General features: G+C 56.3%; 1 protein-coding gene across 1 annotated transcript in view; it reads left to right on the top strand.

Annotated features, from left to right (window-relative positions):
• The window catches only part of STX18 (syntaxin 18), a 180497-nt gene extending 168243 nt beyond the window's left edge, over nucleotides 1–12254 (top strand). The window contains exons 9-12 of the mRNA XM_007948791.1: nucleotides 6121–6179; nucleotides 8950–9019; nucleotides 11393–11473; nucleotides 12159–12254. Coding sequence (XP_007946982.1) covers nucleotides 6121–6179; nucleotides 8950–9019; nucleotides 11393–11473; nucleotides 12159–12254 — 306 coding nt within the window. The remainder of the gene's footprint in view (nucleotides 1–6120; nucleotides 6180–8949; nucleotides 9020–11392; nucleotides 11474–12158) is intronic.
• The last annotated feature ends 939 nt before the right edge of the window (nucleotides 12255–13193 follow it).

Here is a 13193-nt window from a genome sequence, read left to right as displayed (position 1 = left end):
CAGGCAAACAGAAGTAGTGTCTGGAAGCAGAGCACAGTAACACCTTCACTGCTAACGCGGCCCCCTTTCAGCTACGCACCCCTCGGCACTGACTGTCACAGTTTCTCATCTCTGGGTTAGATTCAAAAAGAAACCAAGAGGCTTGGCAAGCACCCTGACCAGCTCATTTGCCGTGGTGTCTGTGCACAGCGCCCCTGGGCCTCAGCGTGGGACAGGCCAAATGTAATCCCTGCCTGTGGTCAGGGGCAACCCTAGCATAATCCCGTGCTCAGCCTGAGAGAGCTGAGAAAGTGGTTCCCGTGTGGTGACTTTCTCGTGGCAGTCCCTGACAAACAGCAGGTGTTGACAGGTGCTGTCAAGTCGGTCCTGACTCACTGCGACCTCCCGTGCAGCAGGACGAAACCCTGCCCGGTCCTGCACCAGCCGCACGTACCTTGCTGTGCTTGAGCCCGTCGTTGCAGCCACTCTGTCAGTTCATCCTGTGGAGGGTCTCCTATTTCTCTCTGACCTTCTTTACCAAGCGTCATGTCCTTCTCCTGGGACTGGGCCCTCCTGTGTAAACGTCTGGAGTACGTGAGACGGAGTCTTGCCGTCCTTGCTTCTAAGGAGCATGCTGGCTGCACTTCTTCCAAGAAGATCTTCTCGTTCTTCGGCCAGTCCGTGGTATATGCAGTGTTCTTTGCCAACCCCATAGCTCACAGGCATCAGTTCTTCTTCAGTCTTCCTTATTCATTGTCCAGGTTTTTCACAAGCATGTAAGATGACTGAAAATACCATGGCTTGGTCAGGTGCACCTTAGTCTTCCAAGTGACATCTTTGCTCTTCAACTCTTTGAAAAGGTCTTTTGCAGCAGTTTTGCCTAAAACAATACATTGTTTTATTTCTAGACCGCTGCTTCCATGTTCATCGATCATGGATCCAATCAAAATGAAATCCTTGGCATCTTCAATCTTTTCTCCATTTATCATGATGTTGCTTAGTCCAATTGTGAGGATTTTTGTTTTCTTCATGTTGAGTTGTAATCCATACTGAAAGCTGTAGACTTTGATCTTCATCAGTAAGTGCTTCAAGACTTCACTTTCAGCAAGCAAGAATGTGTCATCTTGCATATTGCAGGTAGTTAACGAGTCTTCCTCCACTCCTGAGGCCGTGTTGTAAAGGTTACAGTCTTGGAAAGCAGTTCTACTCTTAACATGCCAAGAAGTCTGGAGACAGCTGCTTGGCCATATTTGGAAATTTGGAAGAGGTCTATATTTGTGCCCATTCCAAAGAAAAGTGATCCAACAGAATGAGGAAATTATCCAACAATATCGTTAATATCACACACAAGTAAGATTTTGCTGAAGATAATTTTTAAAAAATGATTTCAGCAGTATATTGACAGGGAACATCCAGAAATGCAAGCTAGATTCAGAAGAGGACATGGAATGAGGGATATCATTGCTGATGTCAGATGAATCTTGGCTTAAAGCAAAGAACACCAGAAAGATGTTCACCTGTGTTTTATTGACTATGCAAAAGCATTCGACTGTGGGTCATAATAAATTAGGGATAACACTGCAAAGACTGGGAATTCCAGAACACTTAATTGTGCTCTTGATGAACCTGTACATAGACCAGGAGACTCTTTCGAACAGAACAAGGGATACTTTGTGGTTTAAAATCAGGAAAGGTGTGCGTCAGGATTGTATCCTTTCACTGTACTCCGTCAATCTATATGCTGAGCAAATAATCCAAGAAGCTTGACATTATTAAAAAGAACACAGCATCATTAACCTGTGATATGCAGATGACATGTCCTTGCTTTTTGAAAGAGGGCTTGAAGCACTTACTGATGAAGGTCACTGATGAAGAAGATGAACGGCCATCTCAGGAAGGCCGGCTGCTGCACTGTCTGGTACCGACAACTGATGCAGTCACGATCAGCAGGACTGCCCTCATGTTCGCATCTCTGCCCATGGACCGGGCAGCATGCCGTAACAGTCAGTGCTTTCATGACAGGCTAACTTCTTTCCTAATTGGGAATAACAGCCAAGCTCATATCTGAGTAACCCTAGTCTCATTCCAGAGGCCCAGCCCTGAACAGGAAGAGGTTCTGAATTGGAAAGTGCTGTAGCAGATTGTGGTCATAATTCATAATCATTGTGTTTTGAGTTCTCCTTGGGGTAGAATACTGAATTAAGCCCTACAGTAGCAGTGTAATTTATGATTTCCCCCATAGGAGCGGTTGCTGCGTGTTCCAGAGTGGCCGCGGGCGTGCTGTGATTTGCACAGTAAATTTCCATTTGTAGCTTGCGGTGCAGGTGCATTAATGGCCCTGCATTAGTATTAGCAGATGTTTTGTGGTCAGGCTGAGTGGAACCAAATTGTTTTCTGATGTTATCTTTGAGAAAATACCTCCTGTTCTTGGACCATGTTCAGTTCCTGGCCTCAAGTGAAACCACCTGCATTCATGGATATATCCCATGGGAAATTTTGAAGACATGAAGGTGACTTCCGGTGCCTTAAATCCACATGACACTTGTCCTTTGCCGTCTCCACCTCCAATCCTAGGCGCATGGAAGCACCAGGTGGCTGCACTGGGCACTGCTGCTGTCAGGGCCCTCTTTAAAGTATTAAAAAGCAGCAATATCACTTGTAGGACTGAGGTGCGCCTGACTCAAGCCGTGGCATTCTCAGCCACCTCATATGCCTGTGAGAGCTGCGGGACGCATAAGGGAGACCGAAGGATAATCTATGAGAAGAATTGATGCCGTTGCACAGGGACTGGGATCCGGACCCTGGGGTGAGGAGCAGGTGGGAGGCTCCCGGCCCACAGGACAGGCGTGGAGAGCCAGGTGCAGGTCACAGAGCCAGGAGTGTGGAAGGGCTGGCAGAGAGCGCGCGTGCTGCTGCTCTGGTGGGCTCCGATGTAGGGGGCACTGCTTTCCAGCCAAGCCCAGGCCCCTCGTCCTGTGGCCACAGTCGTTGGTGCAGTTGGCTGGCCGGGGCTCTTTGCTAAGCAAACACTTCTGCGAGCCTCCTGTGAGTCTCAGAGGCCTGTGGGTGAGTGGTTGTCTTTTTAAAATGATACAGGAGCAAAGAAGATTAGGTTAGAACAGGATTTCTGTGACAAGGTATTCCAAACGTGGGTTGTATCCGCTAAGCCAGATTACAGACAATTTAGGGCTCTATCAGAAAGCCTGAAGTGCTCTGGTGGCACGGTGGTTAAGCACTTGGCTGCTAACCAGAAGGTCAGCAGTTCAAACCCACCAGCCATTCCGCAAGAGCAAGAGGTGGCAGTCTGCGTGTATGAAGATTGACAGCCTTGAAAACCCTAGGGGCGGTTTTGCTCCGTCCTACAGGGTCACTATGAGTAGGAATTGACTCGACAGCAGCGAGTTGGGTTTGATTTATTTGATCGTCTGTCTACTAAATGGAACAAATCAGCTGTACAGCAGTTTTGACTAACACAATAACACGTTAACACACGCACTGCGTAACGGATCTGACTGCTTGGGCCCGGACGGATTGGTTGGATTCTCCTGCAGTCCCGTGGGGGAGGGATTGTCACCAGCCCTGTTTTATGGAGGCTGGAGTCACCTGCCAAGGCCATACAGCGAGGTGCTGGGCTCTTAAACACCACGCTCTACCTCTGTGGTTGGAGGTAGGATGCTGGGAGCCTGCAGGAGGAAGCCGCCCTGTACATGGTGAGAAACCCAAACCATCTAGGAGGGAGCCCAGCACTGAGGGCCCTGCCTACCCACCTCCCCCATCACCTAGGCCCTTGCATTTACTGCCTGTGCTCAGAGAGAAGCCGACAGGCCACAGGGAAGGCATCAGCCAGGGAGTCCCCATGAGGCCCTTGGGCTGTCTGCCATCCAGCCTGCCACCTGGCTGTTGGCTGCTTCCTGCCTCGCTCCACAGGCTGAGGTGAGGCGCACAGGTTTGCAGTTTAGCCAGTTTTGGAAATCGTTCTGCAACCTAGCAGAAGGTGGTGACGTCATAGCCTGGCCAGGACCTCAGGAGGTGGTGGCCTCACTTGTCTGTGGGAAATGGGGGTGGCTCTTTATGACGTTGGTTCTTGGAGTCAGACTTCACACTTACCTGTGGGAAACAGGGTTGGTTGGTTATGACATCGGTTCTTTGGGGCCAGGCTTCAGGAGGTGACGGCCTCACACTCATCTGTGGTAAATGAGGTTGGTTGGTCCTGCTGGGGGCTGAGGGGTCCTGCAGGAACTTCCCCAGTGCCTTTACCCTTCCAGAAGCCTCACCAGCCCACCCATTTTCTGCCCAGTAGGTTAGGCTGAGACCCCGAGTCCTCAGCCTGCATGCTAGGCTCGTGGTCCCGAAAAGAACGGCACGCCCCCCCACCCCCCACCCCAGAAGGGAAGACAAGTGTGAGAAATGCAGAGTGAAATTAGGCACAGGGGACTTTGTCCAGAGAGAAGAGGAGTTCCAGAAAGTGGGGTGGGTCTGCCTGCGTGTCCGAGAGGGCATCCCCAGTGGGGATAACTCCAGTGTGTAGAGGGGAGAGAGGGAGGTGGGAACTGGTGGAGTCTGCAAGAGAGGCGGGCAGCGGCCACCGCGCCCAGGGCCCTGTGTCCTGGCCACCCCATGTGTCCTGGCTGACCTGAAGGGCCAGGGCTGCTCCCTGTGGTCTGCTGGGGCATGGTAGAGCCTTTGAGAGACTGGAGGACTCTGGGCGACTCTGGGGCGGGGCGTAGACAGCAGGAAGGAGTGGATGTGAGCAAGCCGGAGGGAAAAGCAGCGGACTTGGGGAGGAGGCCAGTGAGGAGGAACTGGTGAGTGAGGCCTGGGCTGGGGGACAGTGTGGCAGCCGCAGAGGGGAGACGGGCGAGCAGTGGGGGAGAGCACAGAGCAAGGGGACCGCGGGGCATGCACAGAGCAGGCCGGCTCGGACTGGAGGAGGCTCTGCTGTGCGTGCCCCGCACAGCCCTGCGCCGGCACAGTTCCAAAGCCACGGCTTTTCCCTCCATTCGCACTTCACGGCCTTCTCCAGTCAGATTTGCGCCTCCAGGCAGAGCCCCTCAGGAGATACTGGTGGGTGGGCCTGACAGGAGGCCAAGTGTGACCCACTCGATAGTGCCTGCCCTCAGGAAGCACATAGTCGCATGGGCAGTGTGAGGCGTGCGCTGCCCGCCACCGGGCAGAGAGTGACAGTGTTTGCAGGAAACGCTAGGCCAGTTAGAGAAAGGAGGCGCAGACTCCAGCTCGGGGCCTGGAGCAGGTGGCAGGAGGGCCCTGGACAGCAGCTGTTGCTCAGGGGGAGCCAGAGGGCGCAGTGGTGAGGATGAGGGGCCTGCCCTGGCCGTGCCACGGGGACGGAGTCTCGGGGACTTCCTTTGGTTTGGCTCTGCCAGCCCCACGTTGGCCGCACTGCCACCCAGCCTGAGCCTCAGAACTGGCTGCTGCGGATGGGGATGCACCCGGGGCCAGTGGCAGCTCGGCCTCTGCCCTGCTGACAAGCCACCAACCTCAGGTGACATTGCCAGGCAGGCTTCCCTTCCTCTGCAGACCCTCCCCAAGCAGGGGATTTAAAAACAGCAGGCTGAGGCAGGATAGGAGGGGAGGGCGACCCAAGGCCCTCAGAGTCCTTCCAGGACAGCAGACAGAAGGTTCGCGGCAGCCCTGCACCGAGCATGCCTGATAGTGCCATGTCTCCGACAGTGTGGGCTCACTTTGTGTCTGTCACGTATTGGTTGTTCTCACAACACGTCACTTTTTCATCATGCGCACCTACTAGGCTCCGGTGTAGTGTAAGCACGTTTATGTGCACTGGGGAACCAGAAACAGTCGTGTGACCGACTTTATTGCAACACGTGCTCTATTGCGACACTCGCTTTATTGTGGTGTGTGCCGCAAACTTGCAGGGGCCCAAGGCCCGTGCAGTCAGAAACACCGGCTGGCCGGTTTCAGGTTCAAGTATGTGAGAGGTGCACGCAGACAGTTGGGCTGCGGCACCCAGTCGTTCCTTGGGCTTCTGTTTCCTCCTGAAGTAGGGAACGTTCCTGCCGCAGTTCCGTCCACGAGGAGGCCGCTGGGCTGGACCTTCCGTTGTCCTCGTTGCTTTTCAGACAGGGTGATGTCGCCTTAACCTGCTGTATTGTCTCTGAACAGTTTGAACAAGAGAACCAGCGACTCATCGGCGAAATGAGCAGCCTGTTTGAGGAAGTGAGGTACGTGGTTTCCACGCCAGCTGATGTCCTAGTTTCCAGCTTGTCCAGAACACGGGCCACACGCAGCCAGGGTGAGCCTTTGGGGGAGGGGGCGCTGTGGGGTGCCCAGCACCTGCCACTGCTCCCTGACTCACCTGAGGCTCCTGGGTGTTTGCAGAGTAAGCGGAATGTCACTGACAGCCCATCGGGGCTGCTTACATGTAAGTACTCTGAATGGGGCCGCCCAGAGGATGGCTGACGGGGGCACATGGGATGTGGCCTCCTGCAGCTGGCTCAGCGGGGCCTTTCAGAGCCAGGGCAGCCCACTCACACAGGTGCATCAGCACTGGTACCGGAGGCCTCGGTGTGGGTGGGGACGCCTGTCAGGAGTGTCCCTGAAGGTAAGCCTGGGGCCTCCAGAGCGCTGAGACCCTGGCCACACCACAGGCACCTCGCAGAGGAAGGAGAGTGCTGGTGCAGGTCCCTGGCAGGACCCGTGCTTGGCATTTTGCACCCAGAGGTGCTTCCTTCACGGGCTGAGCTCTCCCTCCTGTTCCGGTTCCCTAATGCAGCTCTGACAAGAATATACCACCAGTGGGATGGCTTGAACAAACAGGAGTTCATTCTCTAACAGTTTGGAGGCTTTAAGTCTGAGTTCAAAGTGCCAGGCTCTATGGACTGGATGAAAGCCCCTCAACCTTGGGTTTCATCTCTACCTCCTGCTCCCCGCCCACTGAAGCTCGAGGCTTTTCTTCACTCAAACAGCTCCTGGCTGCTGAGACTGACCAGCCCGAGGTTGACAAGTAAAAAGGCACAGTCCTAATGTTACCAAACCACATGGCAGGCCATTAATTTAAGTCCATTGAAAGGCCCATGTTTGGCAGAGCATGGCAGGCTGTTGACCAATGATGGCTACATGCAGGGTTCAAGCATGCCATAAGCTGGAGACCATTCCCAGAGCTGTTTCTTATGTACTGGAAGCAGACCACATCCCTACAGCCGTTACTCAGCTGCTCCAATAGATTCCACCATGGAGCCGATTAGCAGTCTCACCGTGGGGAATAACTCCATCCAGCTGCCCACTCAGCCAGGCCCAGCCAAGCTGACACACAAACTGAACCACCACACCTCTCCTTCAGCTCCTCCCAGCCATTCCTTCCCCAGCCGGAAGCTCGTCTTCCCACCAGGTCCCCTCTCCTTCCCTCTTCCTGGCGACTCAGTGAGGGCTCCTCATGGTTCTGCTTCCTCCCAGATCTGGGGTCTTGGTCCCCTGCCACCACCTGTGGCCCCACCCCCTGTGGTCTGCAGCTGTCTGGCATCAGCCTCCGATAGCCCTGGCTTCCATTTCTGAACTTATATGCCCCCCACCCCCCACCTGCTACTCCAGACCCTTCCTTTTGGCCCTGAAAGAAGGATGGTGGCTTAGTGCCATGCTTCAGGACACACTGAAGTGGCAGACATGGGACATTTTCACACAGAATCAGCAGGAAGTAGGCCTGACAGTGAGGACCAGCCTTTGTATCACCTGTAACCACGTGGCCCCAGAGCCCTCTGGCATCTCCTGAATCCCCACCATGTGGTCTGTGGGCAACACAGGCCACAGGCAATGGGGTGCCATGTCCCAGGATCCTCAGGGTTCAGAACACAAGGACCACACAGACCACACCTCTAGGTGTCGGGGAGCTGCTTACGTGGTGGGGCGTATTTCTAAAGAGGAACCAGCCCCACGTGGAGCAGTGTGTAGACTTGGCCCTTCTCTTCCCATCTCCTCCCTCCTCCCAGCTGACACTGCGCCACCCTACCCCCAGTGTTTCACAGCAAAGAGAGCGCGTGATGCTCCCATGGAAGTACCGGCACTGACCGCTGACGCTCCATCTGACCACTGACACACCATCTGACTGCTGATGCACCATCTGACCGCTAACTCTGACCACTGACACACCATCTGACCGCTGACACACTGACCACTGACGCACCATCTGACCGCTGACACACTGACCACTGACGCACCATCTGACCGCTGACACACTGACCACTGACGCACCATCTGACCGCTGACACACCGTCTGACTGCTGATGCGCCATCTGACTGCTAACTCTGACCACTGATGCACCATCTGACTGCTGATGCACCATCTGACCACTGACGCACCGTTTGACCGCTGATGCACCATCTGACTGCTAACTCTGACCACTGACGCACCATCTGACTGCTGATGCACTATCTGACCACTGACGCACCATCTGACCGCTGACACTCCATCTGACCGCTGACGCCCGTCTGACCACTGACGCACCATCTGACCGCTGACACACTATCTGACCGCTGACACACTATCTGACCACTGATGCACCACCTGACCGCTAACTGACCGCTGATGCACCATCTGATTGCTGACACTCCGTCTGAGCACTGATGCACCATCTGACCGCTGACGCTCTGTCTGACTACCGACACCCCGTCTGACCACTGATGCATCATCTGACTGCTGACGCTTCGTCTGACCATTGACGTACCCCCTGACCGCTAACTCTGACCACTGACGCACCATCTGACCACTGACACACCATCTGACTGCTGACGCTCTGTCTGACCACTGACGCACTGTCTGACCACTGACGCTCTGACCACTGACACCCCGTCTGACCACTGATGCATCATCTGACCGCTGACGCTCCATCTGACCGTTGACGTACCCCCTGACCGCTAACTCTGACTACTGACGCACCATCTGACTGCTGATGCACCGTCTGACCACTAATGTACCGTCTGTTCATTCTTTCCATGAAGGCAAATTGAAGGAAAAGTGGTTGAAATCTCCAGGCTTCAAGAGATATTCACGGAAAAAGTTTTGCAACAGGTAAAAGAAGAAAAAGTTTTTAAGTTTAGCTTCAAAGATAAATATGCTAAGAATTCAGTACACTTCCGAAGCCGTATGGTTTCCTCACTGTGTAGCCAGGGCCAAGTATGGCAGCTAGTGGGAAGCCCACAACCCTGAAGTAGCCATGCTGTGTGGGAAGGCCAGCTACATGTGCAGCCCACAGGCTGCCAGGCAGGACCAGTGGCCGCCCAGGGCCCTGGAGACGAGGTGGTGCAGGACAGCCCAGTGGGGGAGGGAGCCAGGCCAGTCCTGGTTCTGGTGCCCTGGGTGAGCCACGTCACCTCTCTGAGCCACCCTTCCCATCTCTAAGACAGGGAGGTGACCCTTGTGGGGCTGGTGTGAGGTTCAGAGAGACCACCCAGGAAGTACCTGGGGTAGCCTGTCCATGAGAGGTGTTACAGAGGGCCTTGGAATGGTGCGGGTCCTCCCAGGAAGTCCCCGCTCTCTGTTCAGGGCGTACGTCCCGTGCGGTACTGCATCTGCCCAGCTCTGAACTCCTCGACCAGTAGCTGGCATGGAGTCCAGAGGGCTGATCAGCTGGCCTTTTGTTGTTAGCATCCACAGACGGGCAGGGCTGGGGACACGGTGCTCTTTCTCCCGGGTGTTAAAGTGGACACTTCCCTCACAGAGCCGCTGTTCCTAAGCCACACAGCCAGTGTCAAAGCCGTGTCGAAGTACACACCTTCAGTCTCAGGACACATTAAATAAGCTCTCGGGTCTCGTACAGGAACTGTTTGGGCACCGTCATGTCGACTTTGCAATGTGATGAGCACCTGCACGTCACATAAAAAGTTAAATGGGGTCTCCCTCTCAGAGGTCGTGCAGAGCGGCCTGGGGGGTGGGAACTGGCTGTCCTGGGCCCCGGTCTTCCTGTATAATGGGGCTGAGGCCACCCCCTCAGTCCCCACTCAGAATAGGGAGGGCCGGCACACCCGGGGCCCAGAGCAGGCACTCGGGTGTGGAGTCTATTAACATTAGGTGTGGAATGGCGGGTCTGGGCAGTCCTCTGTGTCGTCAGCACAACCCCTGCCCTCCCTCCTGGCAAGGTGGACCCAAGCACCATGTATCTCGGTGCCAGGGAGGGCTGTGGCCAACACGGGGAACTCAGAGCTGCGTCCCTTCCGACGGTCCTCCCCTGAGCCTGCTGCCGAGGGCCTTTACGTGTCCCTGGGAGGAGCTGCTGCAGAGCTTGGGCAGCATGTGCGGCCCAGGGCTCCCGGCATTCCATGCGGGCTCCCGCTTCCCGCCCCGTGCACCCTCAGGACATTCTAGACCTGAGACCCATCAGGCCTTGCTTTTCATCTGTGGTGGTGGTGGTGGTGGGCGTAGGTGCAGTCAGGATGACTCCGACTCAGAGCAACCTTATGTAACCGAACAACACACTGCCCGGTCCTGTGCCAGCCTCACAATCCTTGCTGTACCTGAGCCCATCACTGAAGCCATTGTGTCAGTTCATCTCGTTGAGGGCCTTCCCTTTTTTGTTGACCCGCCACCTTACCAAGCATGATGTCCTTCTCTAGGGAATGGTTCTTTCAGACATCATGACCAAAGTAGGTCAGACGAAGTCTGGCCATTCTCGCTTCCAACACGTGGGTTAGAAGGTTGTTCATAGTGACTGCTCTCTTAGGAGCGGTGACAATGGTCAGCTTCCACTTCAACATCTTCCAAAGTGTGATTAGAGTCCCACCACCCCCAGTCTGTGTCCGTGTGACAGTCAGACTCCTTAAAAACCGGGCTGGCATGCACCTCCCTCCCCTGCCCCCAGTCCGGGTTACCTGGGGACTGTCCGCAGCACCACTGCCACCTAGAGGAGGCGTGCCTGCAGCACCACCGCTGCCTGAGCGGGAGGATGAGAGACCGCGGCAGCGCGGGGGCTGCTTAGCCCCACAGGAAGCGTCCGCTCGCCCGCTTGGAGTGGACGCTGCAGGCATCCTGTGTCGCACACTGGGTTTTGCCTCGGCTCCTTTTCCCAGACACGCTGGTGAACACGCGAGCGTGTGAGTGGAAAGCCCATACCTGGTGCGTCTCTCTGGACTCTGCAAAGAGTGAATGGGACCGAGGGAGTGCAGCTCGCTGCTCTTGGCTTCCCACCAGCCACTTTTGGGAGAAAGATGGGCCATTCTGTTTCTGTGAAGATTGACAGCCCTGGAGAACCCTGCGGGGCAGTTCTGCTTTGTCTTCCCCTCGGGCAGGAGGAGTGGCTGGGTTTCTGCGCGGTCCTGTGGGGGTGACCTTCCCCTTGGGCAGGAGTGGCTGTGTTTCTGCTCTGCCCTGTGGGGTCCCTGTGGGGTCCTAGTGGGGGTGTGAGCTTCCCCTTGGGCAGGAGGAGTGACTGACTGTCTTCGTCCACAGGAAGCAGAGATTGACAGCATCCACCAGCTGGTTGTGGGGGCGACAGAGAACATAAAGGAGGGCAACGAAGACATAAGAGAGGTGGGTGCCCGGCCGCCCTGAGTCTGGGGAAGGGGGGGTCTCGAGTCTCACTGGCAGGGCTGCCCACACAGCCCATCCCAGCTGCCCCAGGGCCCCGCCCACCTCCCTGTTTGGACCACAAGCCCTTAGCCTCCAGGAAACTCTGGGCCAGTGTGGCGCCCCAGTCCAGGGGTGGCGCCCCCAGGAAGCCTGGACCACCTGAGCCCAGCCCTGGCCACCGTCTGTGGAGAACGTGCTCAGCCGTTTGCCGGGTGGGCTGTTTCCTGGGGTGGCCCTCAGCTTGGGCTGACAGGGACCATCCCAGGAGCACTGCTGATGTTGTGTTCTCGGAACCACAGGCCTAGGTCCATGTGGCCACTCAGACATGAGTGCGTGCTCAGGTGTCGTGTTCCCGAGGGAACGGGCAGGATCACCCACGCGGTATAGTTTGACAGCAAGGGACGCACAGTGAGCCTGTGTCCTGATGGCTCTCTGACCCTCTTTATGCCACCGCAGCCCCCGTCTATCCACGGTGGGCACAGGCAAGTGCTCCACACACAGCCAAGATGGGGTACATGGGCATTCGGGGGCTCTGACCACCAAGTCCCCTCTGATGGCACCCGGGAGTGAGCCCAGGACCACGCGGGCATCGGGGGTGCTGCTGCCACGGTCCCCTCTGATAGCGCCCTGTGTTCCTGTCCCCCAGGCCATCAAGAACAACGCTGGCTTCCGCGTGTGGATCCTCTTTTTCTTGGTCATGTGTTCTTTCTCCCTGCTCTTCCTGGACTGGTACGACAGCTAGGCAGGCCGAGCCTCCAGGCCGTGGGCCGGCCAGCGCCCCTCACAGCTGCTGCTGACGACAGGGTGGAACCAGGCCCAGGATGCACCTGACTGTCCTGTCGTAGAGCGGGTGGGGGATGGGCTGAAGCAGACAGGTGCCCTCACGCACGGGACCCCCGACAGTGCTTGTGAGCCTAGCTGGACCTGACATAAGCATTGATGCCCATCACCAGGAGGCAAGACAGTCCATGGAGGAGAGTACTGCAGCTGCACACCCACAGCAGCCTGCCGCAGGAGGGGGGCCTGCGGAGGGGGCCCGGCAGACCTCAGGCCCCCAGACTGTCTCATAGGAGCTCGCTGGCCTTCCCCGTCCTGGTAATTCAGGGGACACCAGTGAGCACCTGCTCACAATAAAGTGGGATGGTTTCTCTGTTTCCTCGCGGCTTCTCACCTGAGTCAGCTGATGGGGACACCCACCAGACGGTAGATAAACCCACAGTCACCTTGGTGACCTGTGTGAGCAGCACCTTGGTGTTTTGTTAACACGTCCAGCTTTAGAATGTTCACCACCATCTGCCCCATGGGTGGGACGAAGCAGACTCCAAGACACTCAGGGAACGGCTGCCCAGCCCGACTCCCGCCCGAGCTGCAGCCCGCACGTTACGACGGGGGTGGGGGTGGGGGACAAGGCCTCTTCCTGCTGCTGGGGCCCGGGAGCGTGAGTTTAGAGAAGGACGGGGGCCTTGGAGGCCTAGTCTGCTCCGTGCTCTGCACCAGCCCTCCAGGAAGCTGGGGACATCAAGAGCCACATGCGTGCAGAGGGCAGCCTGGTGTTGGCGGGCTCTGCTCAGCTATGCATGACCTGGCTCTTGCTGTTCCTTGCAAAGGGCATGAGATGGACAGACATGTCCATTGGGCAGCTGCACATACCCCAGTGGGTATGATCACATCCAGAGTTATG

Source organism: Orycteropus afer, unplaced genomic scaffold, assembly GCF_000298275.1.
Source record: "Orycteropus afer afer isolate SDZICR_OR568_19922 unplaced genomic scaffold, OryAfe1.0 scaffold00224, whole genome shotgun sequence".
NCBI lineage: Eukaryota > Metazoa > Chordata > Mammalia > Tubulidentata > Orycteropodidae > Orycteropus > Orycteropus afer.
The sequence above is the reverse complement of the archived record's forward strand: the minus strand, read 5'-3'. Positions and strand labels throughout refer to the sequence as shown.